The sequence below is a fragment of the Chamaea fasciata genome, unplaced genomic scaffold (genome assembly GCF_029207755.1).
Source record: "Chamaea fasciata isolate MVZ Bird 193981 ecotype frontalis unplaced genomic scaffold, bChaFas1.0.hap1 SCAF_14, whole genome shotgun sequence".
Lineage (NCBI taxonomy): Eukaryota > Metazoa > Chordata > Aves > Passeriformes > Sylviidae > Chamaea > Chamaea fasciata.
The window spans coordinates 2,709,295-2,726,813 of NW_027094099.1; the positions used below are offsets into that span (position 1 = coordinate 2,709,295).

Genomic DNA, 17,519 nt, shown 5'->3' on the forward strand with positions numbered 1-17,519 from the left:
ATTTCCCTGGGAATCTACCTGGGTTTCCCTTTGATCTCTTTTGGTTAGTACTTCTTGTCATGTGTGATGCCCAGCCTAGAGGCAAGACATCCTCACAAGACTTATAAGTGCCACAGAACTACAAAGGAAAAAAGGAATTTCACGCTCACAAAGCCTCGGCAATATCTATACACACACATAAGAAAAAACAGACTTCAAATACTTATAAAAGGACCTATTGTGTTCTGGATTTCTGTGGTTTTCCAGTGTCTTACAGCTTTATTTCAAGATCATAAGATACTTTCTTTGAAACCTTTTCAAGCCCTTCCCCACACAACCAGCTTTAGCACCCCTTTGCTCCTCCATCCCCTCTTTATTTTATAAAATATTTTCTGGGTGTTCTGACTGTGCATCACTTTTCCCAACGGTGTTTCTGTTTCTCTGATTGTTGTCTCTTTATGGAAGAGGTTAGACACCTCTTTTACCAACTTAAACAAATCTGGTTCCATGTGCAGCCACAATCACTATCTTTGGGCTCATTTAACACTAAGCACTCCATGTCCTATGCTTCCTGTATTCACACAGAAGGAAAATACCAGGGACATCTTTGTCACAGCAAATTCTGTGGCCCAAACCTCTGTGGACAGATCTAGAGCCGACAGCTTTGCCAGGCACCGCTATTTATGAGCTGTGTCTGTTAACACACAACCCAGGGGGGTGTGTGAGCAGTTTACAGTATGAACTATGTAATACACAAGCAGATTTGGCAGTCTCAGAGGTGACATTCTCAAACAACTGCCTCTCAGAAGACCAATACACACATTCACTGCAAAGTCTGATTCAGGGCTTCAGCTGGCGTGTTAAAATACACCCAGCTTACACTATTGCGTAAGGCACATCCCATCCTTATCAGCCGCCCCCGAGAGACCAGGACTGTGCACCTGACTGCACATTCTGCAGTCCTGGAGCGGCAGCACAGCCTGGAAGATGCTAAGAAAGAGACAGGGATCAGGAGGGTGGAGCAGAGGTGGCCCTGGCACTGCTCTGTGGGAAGTGACGTGATCTGTAAAGCAGATCCCCAAGGATGAGCAGCTGATGTCACCTCCCGCTGTCCCCACCCTGAGCGATTCTCCCACGTGTCTGTGGGTGACTGGAGCGGCAAAATGGCAGCTGAGCCAGTGGGAGAGAACCACTCCCCATGGACACACACCCCTGTGCCCACGATCCAGACTGGCCATTCCAGACATGCACGGGACACACGCCAAGGCAGGAACAGAAACAGGTTATGGTCACGCTGATAGCTCAAGTGTATTTTTGCTGGTGAAACTGTGGGGCTCTCAGCCCTCTCTTTTCCCTCTCCCCTGCTCACAGAAATCTGACCTGAGGTGGTCTTGCTCCTTGCAAAGTGCCCTCAGAAGCCCCCACACACAGCTCTGCAAGCTGACAGGCCCTACAGCACAGCAAACACTTGGCTTCTCTATTCTCACCTCTCCAGGCCTGCCTAAAACCTTCTTCCATAGTCCTCTGCCACAGCAAGGGCTTCAACTACAGCTTTAAAGGCTGCAAATCAAAGGCTTCTCAAGGATCCAGCTTTTGGGAGTTTTCTACAGCAGTAACAGAAATAAAGGTTGCCCTTTTGGCATGTAATTTTGCTGGTGGGGTTGTACTACACCAGTTTGTTAGTTTGAGGTACATGTGAGGTTTTAGCAATGGCCTTTGTATCACAGGAATTAGGTCAGGTTCAGCAGGCACCAAACATTTCAAGGCACATCCACTCCCAACAACGTTGGCACTGCTGCTAGTGCTGAAATGATGTGAATATAAATTATAACAACCATAATACGGAACTCAAAGTATTTACAATGAGATACAACCCACAGAGCATTCACCAATGGGTATGCAAATTGGACGGATGGATGTAGAGGACTGCAGAATAATTTGAGTTTGGATTTCAGAGTTCCTTCCCAGAGATAAGACTGAGCATCTGTCATCCATCTTCTACCTTGCCAAGTTGAGAATACATGAAAACACTTCAAGCATTGCTGCGCTCACACACACCCATCCTTTCTTCTGAACAACACACCTCCAACACATCTAATCACTCTCATGTTTACAGGGCTGTAGCAAAGGGAACAAAGAGACACAGACCCCTTTATGCATCCGAAGGAGATCACTTTCTTGTAGAAATCACCCCCCTTTTATACCTTTAATCTCAACCAGACTAAACCAAAATTTGACAGAGGAAGGGAACCCATTGGCTGCTCAGCTGCTGTCCAGGAGTCATAACTGCCTCTCACCCCCCAACCAACTTCCAAACACCTTCCTACCAAAGTTCCTCACTTCCTGAGGGTAATTTCCTAACCTGTCTTCTTCCCACGCATTTTAGTTGTTCCATCTTCATTGATCTGAACCATTTGCTCCAGAAACAAGCAGCTCAGCGGTCACTGCCACCACCTCTGATTGCTAGGGGTGTTCACGTGCACAGGTTGGTGGCTCATGCCTGCTCCAGTTCCTGTGGATTTTCTGGAAGCCGGGCTGGTCACCACAGGGTGTGAGCAATCAGCACTGCAAAATCCAGCTATTTGGCTCCAATTGAAAGAAATGCATAAATTTGGACATGGATTATGCCAGCTCCAGCCCTGGCATCTCAGGCAAGATGGAAACAGTTCTGCCTCCCACTGCTGAGCTCTCAAAAACTGGGAGGTGGCAAGGTCTCCAAGAGAGGCAGATTCATAACCTGGGAGGGAGGGAAAGAGATTCTCTGTGCAGAAATACTTCTACAAGAACAAATCTCTCCAGCGTGGTTCAGATTCTGCAGAATATCCACATAAGTGGCATCTGGCAGCTTCAGACTCTTCCCAACTCTCATTCTGGCAACAGAGTTGCCAGAGAAGCTGATACTAATTATTTAAAACTGGGACTTGCATATTTCCCATGCGATTCTACTTCTGAAGCGCTGCACTACTGAGGAGAGGTTTGCAACTGCCAAGACATGAAAGAGTGTTTGTTATTAACACATCACTATCTAATCAGGGGCCTAGCAGGGGGCTGGGCATGCACATGAGTCTTCCTCTGTTCCTGACAGTGTAGATGGAAGTCCCCAGGTACCCCATTAGGTGACAAAGTGAGAATGAGTACTGCAGCCAAAACGAAGCAATTTGGCACAATTTAGTGGAGAGATGGCATTTTCTGCTCGAAAAGGGCCCAGAATTGGAACAGCACAAGATGTTTCCGATTGAGATTGAGCTGTGCTGGCCAAGCTGAGTGGGTGTCTCACAGAGCAGAGCAGCAGTGGGTGCTGAAGTCCAGGACTGAGATCTGCTGGCAGAGCTCAGATGGGGAACGTTGCCCAGTTTCTGAGAACAACACAAGGTCTGTATTTTAATTAGAGCACCTCTGCTCATCTGCCTGGCTCAGCAGAAACTTTGTGAATTGTCCAGGCCTTTATTAGGATCCATCCAAAAAGCCTACCTTCGATTTTTTTCTTCTCCCCCAGTGAAGCCACACCAGTAGCAACCACCCACCCCAGGTGTTCTGCTGTTGGCTCCCATGGAATGTCACAGGTAGGCACTGATTCCGTGTACATGGAGGGATGTGTGGTTCTGGAAAGAGTGCCCAGCTTGGATTAAATGAGGCCTGTGAGCAAAGGCAGTCTGATAGCAAGGTCTGATGACACACAGATGAGTGAGCTGGACACACAAAACCTGAGTCACTGACTCCAGGGTGCCTGGGGAAGGCAGAGGTAAGGGACAATAGGCTGGGAGTGTTGGGCAGGACAGGAGCTAAGAGGGCTGCAAGGACCTGCCATCCAGATCCTGCCCTGGGTCCTGCCCAGTGTTCACCGGCTCCAGCTAGAGATTCCATCCCAGGCACGGCAGGCACATGTGACTGATCCTAACAACAATAAAGGAATTCATACTTTGGGGAGGCTCCTCCCCTCCCAGCATTGTGCACTGGCCTAGAGTTTTAACTGGCCAAAGCAGGTCAAAGGGAATGAGCTCGTTTGAATATGGAAACTCAATCAGGAGTAAAGACAATTGCTTCAAGCTTGTGACTTCAAAGTAAGAAAAACAGGTTCCCAGATCTCCTTTGGGAACTAGAAGCTTTGGCTTTCACCTTTCCCTGCTGTTTCCTCCCTATGCCCACCCTCATTCCCTTCCCTCTTGCCTCCTGCCTAATGAGGGTCTGGCAAACCCTCATTTCTCCAAACAAAGTCCGTGATCTGAAAAGCAAATTCAGTGAGCTCAAAAGCTCACACATACAGGTCTGACAGCTCCGACTGGCCTGAGAACAGGTGCCACTGTGCAACTCTCCATAGCTAATTTTCAAACAAGCAAGAATCACATCCTTTGTCTGTTTCCTGCAGGAATAGTTTTTTTTTCCACCTTTCCTCTTTTCTTTATTTTTTTTTTCCTAAAGGGAACAAGTTCCATTTCCAATAACTGAACACTGATTAAAACCACTGTCCCTCTACCACCCCCCAAGTCACAAGCAGCTTATACCAAAAAACTGTCATGAAAAAGATTTCTTGTACAAGGACTTCATAACACCAGGGAAAAGAAACGAAGGAAAACTGTTGACATTAAATTTTAACTCTTTCCACTCTAAAAAATCTCTTTAATCTTACCTTCCTCTTTCCATGCTCTTAATAAAAGTATGCCAGTGAAAATTCATTGAGATCAGTTTCAACACTGAAATGACACACAGCAGTGACCCAGAGGCAATCAGCTTGCTATTTCCATAATTAAACAGGTATTTAATCAATATTTTTTACTCAGTCTGAGTTAGCTCATTTGAGTCCAACAGCCCTGTGTCCCTCTCTGTTACCCCTGACTGGAATTCATGGGGTGGCTCAAGGGCAGGCAATAAGGAGCTAGACTTCAGTTCTCAGCTGACAGCTCCACCTCTAATTTTGTTGTTTGAGGCAAATCTAGATCTCCACTGGCTTAAAAAATAAATGTTGACCAAGAAATAGATGTTTATCTCTTTACCTGAACAGGTTCTCCGAGGGAACTTGTCTTTTTATAAACCTCTTATTTTTGTTGGCAGATTGTAAGATGAATCTTGCCTGAACTGTCCATGGAGGCTGAACACCGGAGATCAAACTGAGGCGGCTCCTCCTCAGCAGCTTCCATTGTGTTGATGTGGAAACTGCGTCTGTAGTAAAAAAAAACAAAAACAAAAAAAAACCAAAAAAAAACCCTCACAACTTTAGTCTTCAGGGCAACAACTGCATCAGCAGCAGGTGACAAACTAACCACCCCAAAGCAGAATTGTGCCTTAACTCCCCAAAGTATTGCTGTGTCAGATCGCTGCTCACAGCCACACCCTGACATTGGGTTCCCCCAGCAGAGAGAACGCTCTGGGTCGAGGCTGCCCCATGGGCACATCTAATTATGATGTTCTGTGACAAGGCTATAAATACCCCTGCTCCCACAGGTGAAGCCCTCATTGCAGCAGGGTTTTTGGGCAGGTATGTACTCAGCTCTCTCTGCCTGCCTGGGCTGGAGGGCTGTTTGTAACCATGAGAGCCTCCCAAGGCCTCTCCCCAAGGGAGTGTGAAACCAGCAAGATTTCATAAACACAGACAGATTAAACAGCAGCCAGAAAAGCACTGAAGGGGAAATGATTAAATCTGTTCAAATGAGAAAGCTTCTGACAAAACCCAAGGACCACCTGAGCAAAGGAAAAGGGGGGTTACACATTAACTGAGCAACTCTGGTGGGCTGAACAGGGTTTGAGGGGAGAAGACGATCACTCTGTGAAGGGCTGCTGTGGCATGAAGGCATTTGAGGATACGGAACTGTTCGAAGGATCTGTTAAAGAACAGGGAAGGCAGAAAGGCCTCTAACTTGTCTTCATGATTCTGTTCGTAAAGATCATTACATTATTGCTTTAGGCTCACAAACTCAGTCGTGCCCCTGTCACCATCAGCTGTCAGGTGAGGAGGGTTTTTTCTCTCTCTCCTTCACCAGCAATTCCAGCCTCCATCATCCACCTGGCCTACCCATCTTTGCACTCTCAAAGCTCTGGGGAATAATTTCAGAGGAGGAATCCTAATGGCAGTGCCTAGGAAGAAAGGGAACCTGATGGGCAGCCAATGAGCCCCGAGGGCCAGAAATTAATCCATGATGATGGCTGCAGACTAAACACCATCCTAAAAAGAAAGAAAAATCAGCAAAAAAGCCTTCCACTAATCTACCTCCTTTCCTGCTTGCTTTGTCGGAGTCTGAGGAGATGACAATCACTCACAACACAGAACTGAGTAAGGAAATTATCGGCTGCCTCAGCCAACGCGCTGTGGCATACAGTTGTCAAACTCTTGCAAATTTTGTCAGAAGTATCTGAGTGAACGTTCCTGCAGTTTCTAAAGAAGCCCAGAAAAACTCCCTTTCATAAGAAAACCCACGGAAAACCTCCCTTCTTGCCCACCACAGAACGTCTGTGGATGCAGCAAAGGGCGTTCCCAGCACAGGCGGCCTGAGGGGCGTGGGCAGGTCTAACGAGGCCACCTCACCCTGGGGAAGGCACGAAAGAGGGCGAGACCGGGAACTTTTTCCACAAAAAAAAAGAAAGAACGTATACTCGTTATTAGCTTCACACAGGAACTGGATTGATGGACGCCAGCCTTTAGAGAAACTCTGGTGTGAGGCAGCGCAGAGGAGCTGAGGAAATACAGCCCAGACCCACAAAGGTGCTGGGGAACAAAGAAATAACGGCACCGTGAGGAGGAACCCCGGGGAGGGGATGGAGCAGCAGGAATTCTTACATAGGAAGGTACAGGCACGATGCCCAGCCAGGCATCAGCTCAGCGCTACTGAAGGCCTCGGCCGCAGGGCAGCGCTCACCGCGGGCTTCTCTCCCGGCCGCCTCAGCCCGGCGGGGCCGTGAGGGAGGGAGGGAGGGAGCCCCCGTCCCGCCATCGCCCCTCACGACGCGGCGCCGCCCACGCTATTCCCGTGCCGAGTTACGCAGCTGGCGCAGGGCCTTGGCGGGCCGCACGCAAGGCGCGCAGGGGGAGCGCTATTCCCGAACCGATTTACGCAGGCGGCGCAGCGGCGCGGCCGGGCCGTACGCAGGCGGCGCAGGAGGAGCGGCGCGCCGCCATTCACGGAGAGCTCTCCGCCAGGCGGCGGCCGGCGGGGGCGGGGCGCTACGGAGGCGGCGTAAGGAGGCCCCCGCCGGCGGCGCCCCGCCTCGGCCGCGGGGGAGGAGGAGGAGGAGGAGCGGCGGAGCGCGCCCGGCGCGATGTGGCAGCGGTCGGTGTGCGTGGGCCTGCTGGCCCTGGCGCTGGGCTACCTGTGCGTGCTGGGCCCCGAGCTGCCCCCCGCGGCCCTGCGGCAGCTCTCGGCCTCGCTGCTGGGGACGCTGCGCCGCGCCCGCTCGCTGGAGGCGCGCACGGTGGCGGCCTGGCAGGCGGCCATTGTCCGCCCCGCGCGCGGCTGGGCGCGCGTCGCCGTCGGGTAGGTGCGGGAGCGCGCGGGGAGCGCCCCTGGCGGCGGGGCAGGGAGCGCGCCTGGGCCGGGATGTGCGTCCCGGCGTCCACGTGCGCGGGCCCGGAACGCGCGGGTGCGGGTGTGCTGCGGCCCCGGCGTGCCTTGCCGTGTACCTGGGGTGTGTCTGGGCTGCCCAGGTGAGACCCCACCTGCAGAGCTGCTTCCTGCTCTGGCGTCCCCAACAGCAGCAGGACGGGGAGCTACCGGAGCGAATCCAGAGGCCACGGAGATGCTCCGAGGGCTGGAGCCCCTCTGCTCTGGAGCCAGGCTGGGAGAGCTGGGGGTGCTCACCTGGAGAGGAGAAGACTCCAGGAACACCTCAGAGCCCCTTCCAGGGCCTAAAGGGGCTCCAGGAGAGCTGGAGAGAGGCTTGAGAGAAGGGCTTGGAGTGACAGGACAAGGGATAGTGGCTGCCCACTGGCAGAGGGCAGGGTTAGGTGAAATATTGGGAAGGAATTCCCTCCTTTTGAGGGTGGGGAGGCCCTGGCACAGGTTGCCCAGAGCAGCTGTGGCTGCCCCTGCATCCCTGACAGTGTCCAAGGCCAGGCTGGACAGGGCCTGGAGTAGCCTGGGACAGTGGAAGCTGTCCCTGCCCATGGTAGGGGATGGAGCCAGATGACCTAGAAGGTCCCTTCCAACCCAAACCATCCCAAGATTCCATGGAAAAGAGCCGGATGTGAGTGCAGCACCTCCCGCAGTGCTGCTCAGTCAGAGCTGGACATCAGCCAAGGGGATCAATGATCCAGAACACTCCTGTGGTGGAGATTTAAGCCAGGCTCTGGCCCTGTTGGCAGCCCTTCTCCAGAGACATTATTCCCAGCTTGATCATCTGTAAAACAAATTCACGTACAGTCTGAGGGTTGGGGTTAGGGTCAGTTGGAGCTGCTGGTCCATCCAGCACAGGCTGGCAATAAATAGGGACCAGAGACACGTTTATAAAAGTGGAGACAGGAGCGGAACCTTCACCTTTGGGAAGAGGTAACAGAGTCCAGGCAGAGCTGGAGAGAGTTAAGGAGGGAAGGGACAGGGAAGGCAATGGATGTTGAGCTCAGGGAAATTCAACACCCTTTCTCTTTTTAAAGTGGGAAGCGAACAAGGGGAAAGTTCAGGAATGTCACATTGATGTTAAATGCTGAGTTTAAGTCTGACCATTAATCCAGATGTTATATTTAGCGCTTGACTCACTTCTTTTAAATATATGGACATGGCAGGCAACTTGACTTTGCCTGCAGGATTCCGCTTTTGGATGTTGGAAGGAGTTATCCACTTCCATGGCTGTGTAGCTCTGTGTTAGCAAAGGAATATGATTTTGTTTCATCCGCTTGGATCTGTGATGATTCATTAAAACATAAAATTGGTGCTAAAATGCTGCTTCAAGTTACGGTTTCTTTTCTCTGCGATGCTAGGGGATTTCTCTGTCCTTGGTGTAGGAGGTGGTGCACATCCAGAGGATTTCTGGGCTGGTTACCTCGTGGAGTGGAAAGCCTCATGGTTTTTCATGCCCTTTATTTTGTGTGATGCAGCTTTTTTGTTGTTGTTGTTGCAGCCCAAATCGGACTCGTGAGAGGTCACTGCCAAGGGAATGCTCAGTGCTGAGCACTCCACACTGATGGGGGCAGGAACTGGCCCTTGGAGTGTCATGGGGAAAGATGTGGAGAAAGTCAGGGATCCTGCACGAGTTTGATAGATGGTTTGGATCCTTGTCAGGGAAATGTGGGGCGGAGGAACAGAAATTACACGTGACAGCAGCTACAGAAGATGCTTGAATTGCATCTCTGTGCAATTGCTGGTGTCACTTCAGGAAACATTTGCTGTATGTTGTTATTGCTCTGAAACCACGGAGTGAAACGAGGGCAAGGGTTTCTAAGTTGTCTTCCTGGGGTTCTGGTTCCTGCCAGAAAGTCTCCTGTCCTCTAGTCTGAATTAGACTGTGATTAAATCAACGAGACATGGGGACTGGAAGTTAGACTTCCAAAAAGCCTGGATCTGCTGAAATGGTTCTTATCCCTCCCTTACTATTACAGGATTTTTTCTCCTGTTTCCACTGTGTGCTATTTCTCTAAGTTTGGGACGGGCCTTTGGAAATTGCCATTTCAAATATTTCAACTGACAAATTGCTCTCTTGACTTTCTGTAAACAGAGCCAGCCTGTGTGGGGAGTTGTGTGTGAGTTTGGGTATTATTAGGAATAGCTGAAACTCCAGAGGCTGATCTAGCTGACTTAAACGCTTTCAGTTTTGTTTTTAACAGTTTTGAATCACCTGTACACTTCAAACCCAAAATACATACATTTAAAAAGGCTTCTAAAAATTTAAAAGGGCGCTGTTACAATGCCTGTTCTTTTTAAGCGAGCCCAAGGCAGGAAACGAAGTAGAACCTGTATTGTAACATACTCAACCACCTCTGGACCACGCAGCTTTCCTTGTTTAGAAGTTAGAAAGTTAGAAATCCCTCTCTGAGCACAATAAAACCCAGTCAAACGGAGAAAGCTTTAGGAGAGAATGTCAGGAAATTCCTGTGCCTTTTTCCCCTTTGGTTGGTTGTCCTCCCCCTGCACAGCCAGGGATGTGACTTCACTGCACTCCCGGGAGCCCTGAGGTCTGTCTGGTTTTCCCAGGACGCCTTTTCTTTCTCTCTCCCAGCGTCAACGCCTGCGTGGACGTGGTTCTGTCTGGGGTGAAGCTGCTGGAGGCTCTGGGCCTGGAGCCCAGCGATGGGAAGAACCACGCAGTCCTGAACTCCAGGCAGGACCTGAGGGAGGCTTTTGCCCATTTCATGGAGAGAGGGGCGGCTGCCGAGCGCTTCTTCAGCGATGCCGAGGCGTTCCGGGACATTGCGCGAACAGCCTCGGAGCACCCCGCGGCACAGGTGGGTCTGCGCCCGCAGGGGAGCCTTGGCAATCCCCTTCCTTACTGCCTTGTCCCTGCTGACTTTCATTCTCCCTCTGGAGAGCAAACCATTGAGGAAGAAGCTTGTGGTGTAGCTTGAGTTGTGTGAATGGTTTTCCCCGGGGTTCTGCCCCTGCTGCCAATGGGAGGGGTTTAAGTGGTCTGTCCCCTGCTGACATTCCCAAACTGAAATGTCGAAGATGCCTCTTGGGAGCCAGAGATGGGGCTGAGGCTGTAAAAGAGCCTCCCACACCTTGGGGTGAGGCTGGGAGTGAGGAATCACCTGATTTTTAGCTGTGTGGCCTGTAGTCTGTGAGAGAAGCCAGGAATGGTTTGGGTTGGAAGAGACCTCAAAGCCCATCCAGTGCCACCCCTGCCATGGGCAGGGACACCTTCCACTGTCCCAGGCTGCTGCAAGCCCCAGTGTCCAACATGGACATTTCCAGGGATGCAGGAGCAGCCACAGCTGCCCCTGGGCAATCTGTGCCAGAGCCTCACCACCCTCACAGGGAAGAATTTCTCCCCACTATCCCATCTAACCCTGCCTCTGGCAGAGGGAAGCCACTACTCCTTGTCCTGTCACTCCAAACCCTTCTCTCAAGCCTCTCTCCAGCTCTCCTGGAGCCCCTTTAGGCCCTGGAAGGGGCTCTGAGGTCTCCTGGAGCCTTCTGTTATCCAGGTGAACACCCCCAGCTCTCCCAGCCTGCCTCCAGAACAGCCCTTGTATCTTCTCTGTGGCCTTCCTCTGAGCACCTGTCACCCTCAGGACAACCCATATTCACTGCTTTGCAAGCTCAAATCAGAGTTTAACTGGAAATTTTGACCTTTCTTACTGAAGAAACCTCCACAGTTCCTTTCACTTCACATGTGCACAGGCAGCGGGTTTCACCTCGACCTCAAACTGGAGGAAGAACTGCTGCAGTTTTTAAATGATTCCTTGTCAGCCTTGCTAAAAACCCACAGGGCTTTGGCCACAGAGAAGTTGCACAGGAATAAGGGCTGTTTATGTGCCCAATGAGTGGCTTTTTACAGCACTGTCAGTGTTGAGAATTAATTGATTTTTACAGAGCCGTTACCTGAAGGTGAACATTTAGATGAAAAATAAAGAATGCTCAATTTGTTGAGATCTTACAGAGAATTGTAAAATCGTTTTGCCTTCAGCCCCAATAACCTTTAGTGACCTGGGGACTGCTGAACCCTGTTCAGCAAAATCTCCAGCTTGTGCTGAGGACTAAATGTGTTTAAAGGTTCCAAAGCAAGGGGATGCCCACACCCAGCTCTGTTTGTTTTACAGCTTTACGTGGGAGGAAATGCTGCTCTCATCGGGCAGAAGCTTGCCACAAATCCAGACCTGAAGGTACACACGTGTTCCAAACATTTCATGCCATTTGCTCGTGTTCTTTAATTTGCTTGTCTCATGTTACTTCCGTGTAGGTTTTGGGGATCTGGCAGTTATTTCTTAGGTTCTGCTGGTGGAACATATGGTTGGATTTCCAAGCTGATTTAAAAAAAAAAAATTGAATTATTAACTTTTTAAAATCGGTTGTGTAGGTGATGCTTAAATTTTGGCAAGGGACACGGCAAAGGAAACTTTGTTTTTCCTTATTTTCTAGATCCTCCTTTGTGGCCCAGTTGGTCCCAAACTCCATGAACTGCTCGATGACAATGTGGTTGTGCCGCCTGAATCCATGCAGGAAAGAGATGAGTTCCATCTTATCTTGGAATATCAAGCAGGTACAATGGAGCAGGTGTTCAGTGGACCCCCTGAACATCACTAAGATTGGTGCACAGGCTGAGGGCTGTCATTCTGAAGCTCCATAAACACTAAAATGCTCCCTGAAAACACAGATTTAACCACGTGCTGATGAAACTCAGGGTAACCTTCATGTAAAGGCTAAAAACAGTTCCATGGCTTTTCTTGCTGCTGATGGAGCCCCTTGAATTTGTGATCTTGCCCAGGAATAAACCAGTTGACACACACTTGGTCCTGTTTGCTCCACCCCAGGTGAGCAGTGGGGCCGAGTGAGGGCACCCGCTGCCAACCGCTTCATCTTCTCCCACGACCTGTCCAACGGTGCCCTGAACATGCTGGAAGTGTTTGTGTCCAGCCTGGATGAATTCCAGCCAGACCTGGTGGTGCTTTCAGGACTTCACATGATGGAAGGACAGAGCAAGGAGATGCGACAGAGACGACTCATGGAGGTGAGTCTGAATTTCCTTAATTTCCCCTCCAAGTGTTTCATGGTAAGGCCTTGTTTTCCCAGGTTTGAAGGTGTAGGACACACCTGTGCCTTCAGAGCTCCCGCAGACGTCAGTACTGAATGCCAAAAGGAGAGTGGGAGCTGCAGGAATGGCTGGAGTCTAATGCTGTAACACTGTTTTTTCTTAGATTCAGTGGCTTGTCCAGGGAAAAGAAGGGCTGGTTGGAGGGTGTTGACTTGGTTACTGGGCTTATCTGGCAGCTATACCAGACTTCTTCTGTGGTGGATACTGAGGTGATCCAGGTTATAATCGACACCTGCATTCCTTAAAGAGCATCTGTCTTGCACCATCTGTTTTACAGCTGAGGGCTTGTCCTGATGCCAAAAAGGCATTGGCCTTTTTCATGTTCTAGGATCAGCTCTTCTGAAGCTGCTTCAGATTTGTGAGGTTTTTGATATTAATCCATTAAAAAGGTGCTGAGCTGGGAGCAGATTACGGTTAGATACAGTTTTCCTGCCCTGGGATTCTGCAAACCAGAAGTTGTTTTATTTCCTCTCCTTAGCAGTACATACACAGGTCAGACATCCCATTGGAATTGTTTATATCCACACACAGGAAGATTAAAGGATGTGTAACTTGAGTCAAAACCCTTTTTCTTCTTCTGTCCCTTAATCCAAACTTGTTCTAGGGTTGTTCTTTCCTTTCTCCTGTAGGCTGTGGCCTCCATCTCTGATATCCCAACAGACATTCCCATACACCTGGAGCTGGCCAGTATGACTGATCAGGATTTTATGAGCAACATTATGCATCAGGTAAGGAAAATGAAAGGATGTGCTCTTTTGATCAGGTTCAGTATCACACTAGTGCATGAATACAGAAATCAAAACTCCACATTTGGACTATACATTGGAAGATAAATTAAGGATTGAATTTGGGCTGAGTTTGTAATTTTAAAAAATCCCTCGATTTCTCTGCAGAATTTCTTTCTTGGTGGTTCCTTGTTTAGCTTGACACAGCTCTGATCTCAGTGTTGTGTTTTATGTGGAGTTGATGTGTTGTTACTCTTTACTGTCAAAGTGTGTGTCTGGAAAATTAATTGCACCAAATGGAACGTTTTCTTGGCTAAGTAATTCTTGCCAACTTGTGCAAGAGCAGTGACTGGGAAACTGGGTGCTGCTTCTGCTGAGCCAGCAACAGGATACTGCAAAAGCACAGCCCAGGGAGGAATCCCGGGTCTGAGTCTGCTCCTGAAGGCAAACCCGCCGTTCCCTGTTTCTGTTAGCAGGTCTTTCCCCTGGTGAACTCCATCGGGCTGAACGAGCAGGAGCTGCTGTTCCTCACCCAGGCTGCCTCCGGTCCCCACGCCTCCCTGGCCTCCTGGAGCGGCATTCCCGACGTGGGGGTGGTCAGCGACATCCTCTTCTGGATCCTGAAGGAGCACGGCAGGACGGCGGAGCGCGCCTCAGACCTGACACGGATCCACTTCCACACCCTGGCCTACCACATGCTGGTCACCGTGGACGGGCACTGGGGCAACCAGGCGGCGGCGGTGGCGGCCGGGGCCAGGGCCGCCGGCACCCAGGCCTGTGCCACCGACACCATCGACACCAGCAAGGTCTTCCTCAAAGCTCCTCTGGAGTTCGTCACCTCCCACACGGAGGCGCCGTCCAAAATCTCCCTCAATCCAGACGAGCCCGTGGTGCAGTGGCACAGGGAAGGCATCTCCTTCCACTTCACCCCTGTGCTGGTGTGCAAGGATCCCGTCCGGACCGTGGGACTCGGGGATGCCATTTCAGCCGAGGGACTGTTCTATTCCGAAGTGTATCCTCAGTAGAAAACCAGGACCTTCCTTCTTCTCCAACACTGCACGGTGTCTGAGACCCGTGGATTGGGATTTGAAGCAGTGGTGGTATAGGAACAGAACCAGGGTGTGGTGTGTTTTCTGGGTGTAACTGAGAAAGAGCCAAAGAATAATGCCAGGTATAAACTGTCGGCTACATTCCAGTCATTGGCAGTGACTCGAGCGCTTCACGTGCAGGTCAGGTGCAGATATTTTAATATTTAATGTGAAAATTGGCTTTGTCTTAAGGGGGAGGGACACAGAGACCTAAATCCCTGGCTGGCAAAGTTCATGGCTCATATGGATCTTTCCTGGTAGTGCTGGAAAGTGCAGCAGCAGGAGAACCTTCTGCCCCTGGATCCCAGGGAGAGCACAGCAGTGCCTGGCCCTGCCTCACCTCTGGTAAATTAAAAATAAAAGCCTTGTGGGTTATCTCCTCCCAGCACATTGCAAAGCTTGCCTGGGTGAGGATGGAATTATTGCCTGGTGCAATCACCTCTCTCTGTGCCCAGCCCCAGAGGGAGCCACAGTCCCAAAATGTGACACAGACCGAACCTACTCTGGGCTGCACAGGTGATTCTGGATTTCTGTGATGAAGGGTGTTTAACTGAGCCCCAGCAGCCTGTGCTTAGTTCTTAGGAAACAAGGAGTGAAGATAATCAGGATTTCTGTTTGGGGGACAGCTCTGTTTTCCTGCCAGGGAACCCCCAAACCATTCCCTGTGCTTGCTGTACACGAAATACTCTGCTAACACTTGATGTGTTACAGAAAAGCTCTTGAGTGCTGGAGACTCGTTTTTGGTTGTTTGAGAATGGCTGTACCAAATTCTTCAGTCTCCCTGCCCTCTATTAGGAAAGGTTAATATATATGGGAAGGTCCCTCTGGAAGCTCAAATTTTGCAAGAGTGTTTTCCAGGTAAGACTGAAGTGAAGAGGCCTTTTCCGGGTTTGATGTTGGGGTTTTTTGACTAGGTCAAAACTGATAGTTTCTTTGCTCTGGCCTTTGAAATTAAAAAAGCAGAACCATGTGTCCTTGTTAAATACTTTGCTTCTAATTTTTTTTTTACCTTTTCACAGTCACACGCTAAGAACTGTAGAGCACCAGCATGGTTTTCTCTCTTTCCAGCATGGTTTTGTCTCTGGCCACTTCAGGAACCTGGAGTGCATTTGCACAGCTCTCAAGGCAGTTTTCAGTAGAACTGGGTTAAGTGCAATCAGCGTGTCTGGGCAAGCCAGTGCCTTACCAGAGCTTGGTGGAGGTTGTTCCAGGTCAGTCTTTGCACCTGAATGGAGGGAGGAGAGTCTGTGTCACTCAGGGTGGAGTGATCTGTTGCAATAACACTGTCAGGCTGCTGTCAGTGGTGTTCTCTGTTGGGTAAAGCCATCCTGGCTGCCCTGCAAGGATGAAAATTGGCAGCTGTTGTACTTGCATTGACTCAGCACACAATGCTGTCTGTCATGTGTATTCAGCTTTCCCCCTGAGCAAAGTCTCCTGTGTTGTACAGAGCAGAAGTACTGTCAGTACCGTGTTTTCCTGCAGCTCAGCCCACCCTGAGCTTCCCTTGAGTGTCAGCATTTTATCCAGGTGCAGGATCTTCTTAAGACTGGAGGCATTTTTACCCAGATTATTTTTTTATGATGATGATTATTATCACTGTTACTATTATCACTGATAAACTGTACACAGGACTTGAAGTTCTGATTTAGTCTTCCTAAGCTGAAAATAAATGAAAAGAACCTCTTCTTTTGGCTCACTTAGAGGTCCAAGGCCCTTAGCAAGGCTGTTTTTGCAGCCTGGGACAGTGGCCTTTTGGCACTCCACTTCTAGGGCCACCAAAGGCCATGGATCTGCCGGTTGGAAACTGATCCTTGGCTTGCTCTGTGGATTCTTGACCTGGAACTAAACAAAACTAAATACACACAAGCTGTCACCAGCAACGGCCCTGCTGCTGTATTTCACTTCTTCCCAAAACACTTCCAAGGATGTGAGGCTGATGGGACTGACACCTAGAAACACCTGTCTGCACCTACAGGCCTTGTCCCAGGGTCAGTTGAGCTTGCACTGAACAGGAACAAGGCAGGTTAAAATGAGCTTTTTGAATCCGAGTCAATAACTGCTGTAAAGAATCATTAAAAAGGAGCTTACTCCTTAAGAATCATCTGGGCCAAAAAGCTAAACTGATAATTATTGTTACCTCCTTCTTCCTGCTGCTCCTCACAGGTAAACATTTCTGCTGTGGCCCATTTGGGGTGTGCTGGGAATGCCTGGCATCCCAGCAGCTCAGGATGGCCAGGCTGCTGCTCTACCCAAAGCTGCTTTATCAGGCACAGAGAGCTCATCTGGTCCAAAGTCACTTCCCAAGGAGAATCCTTAACCACCATGACCTGTTCATCAGCTGTGCTAGTGGGATCCCTGATTAAGTTGTGGAACAATCTATATGGTAATAAATCTGAATTGAGTGGAGGGGCCCAGCAGCATTTGCTTTTGTTTCGCATGCTGTGAACATGACGTGCTTAACTTCCTTCTGCCTTCCCAAATTAATGACAGAGCTCCTGAAATCCTTTCCCTACACCCGTAGTCTCACACCTCTGCACAGCTACAGCAGTGAAAAGAAAAGCTGCTTTAACAGCTGCAAAAATACCAAAGCTTCAAAACCAGGCTTGAGCTGACCCTGCTCCCCCTCATCCTCTGTCTCTACAAATTCTATTTGTTCTCCTGTGTTATTTTTACCTTGAAATCCACAGTGATGGATGACTCAAACCTCAGCCAGCCTCACTCCCGAAGCAGGGTTTGCACTGGAAATGTTTATTCTGCTGAAGATGCAGCAGCAGAGCTCAGCACTGTGACAGCTCTCCGTGGTAAAACCTGTGCACACTGCTATTGTCACTTGTGTCTTCCTGCAGCCACCTTGGCTTGGGTTTATTTTGTCTTATCCAGGATCCAGAATGAGCATTCTTCCCATGTTCTCTGTGTACGGCACTTACTGAGGGTCAAGTACTGGATTGTTTGGGAGGTGTGAATCACAGGGGCCTGGCAGAGTCTCAAAGGACACGTTCCTTCTCCACTGTGCCCTTGGTGCTGTGCCATGGAAGAGCCAATCCCCAATCCAACTCTT

The 17,519-nt window shown here is 49.8% G+C and overlaps 1 protein-coding gene across 2 annotated transcripts; it reads left to right on the forward strand.

Moving 5' to 3' along the window:
* The first annotated feature begins 7,164 nt into the window (after positions 1-7,164).
* ADPGK (ADP dependent glucokinase) lies at positions 7,165-15,446 on the forward strand. Of its 2 annotated transcripts, none has more exons than XM_066195920.1 (7): positions 7,165-7,442; positions 10,117-10,342; positions 11,657-11,719; positions 11,976-12,096; positions 12,368-12,564; positions 13,278-13,376; positions 13,847-15,446. In XM_066195920.1, the coding sequence occupies exons 1-7, from the start codon at positions 7,228-7,230 to the stop codon at positions 14,396-14,398; spliced, it is 1,473 nt and encodes a 490-aa protein (XP_066052017.1). In that variant the 5' UTR covers positions 7,165-7,227; the 3' UTR covers positions 14,399-15,446. The 2 variants fall into 2 exon arrangements, with proteins under 2 accessions (XP_066052017.1, XP_066052018.1); XM_066195921.1 differs by having other exon boundaries at positions 13,850-15,446.
* The last annotated feature ends 2,073 nt before the right edge of the window (positions 15,447-17,519 follow it).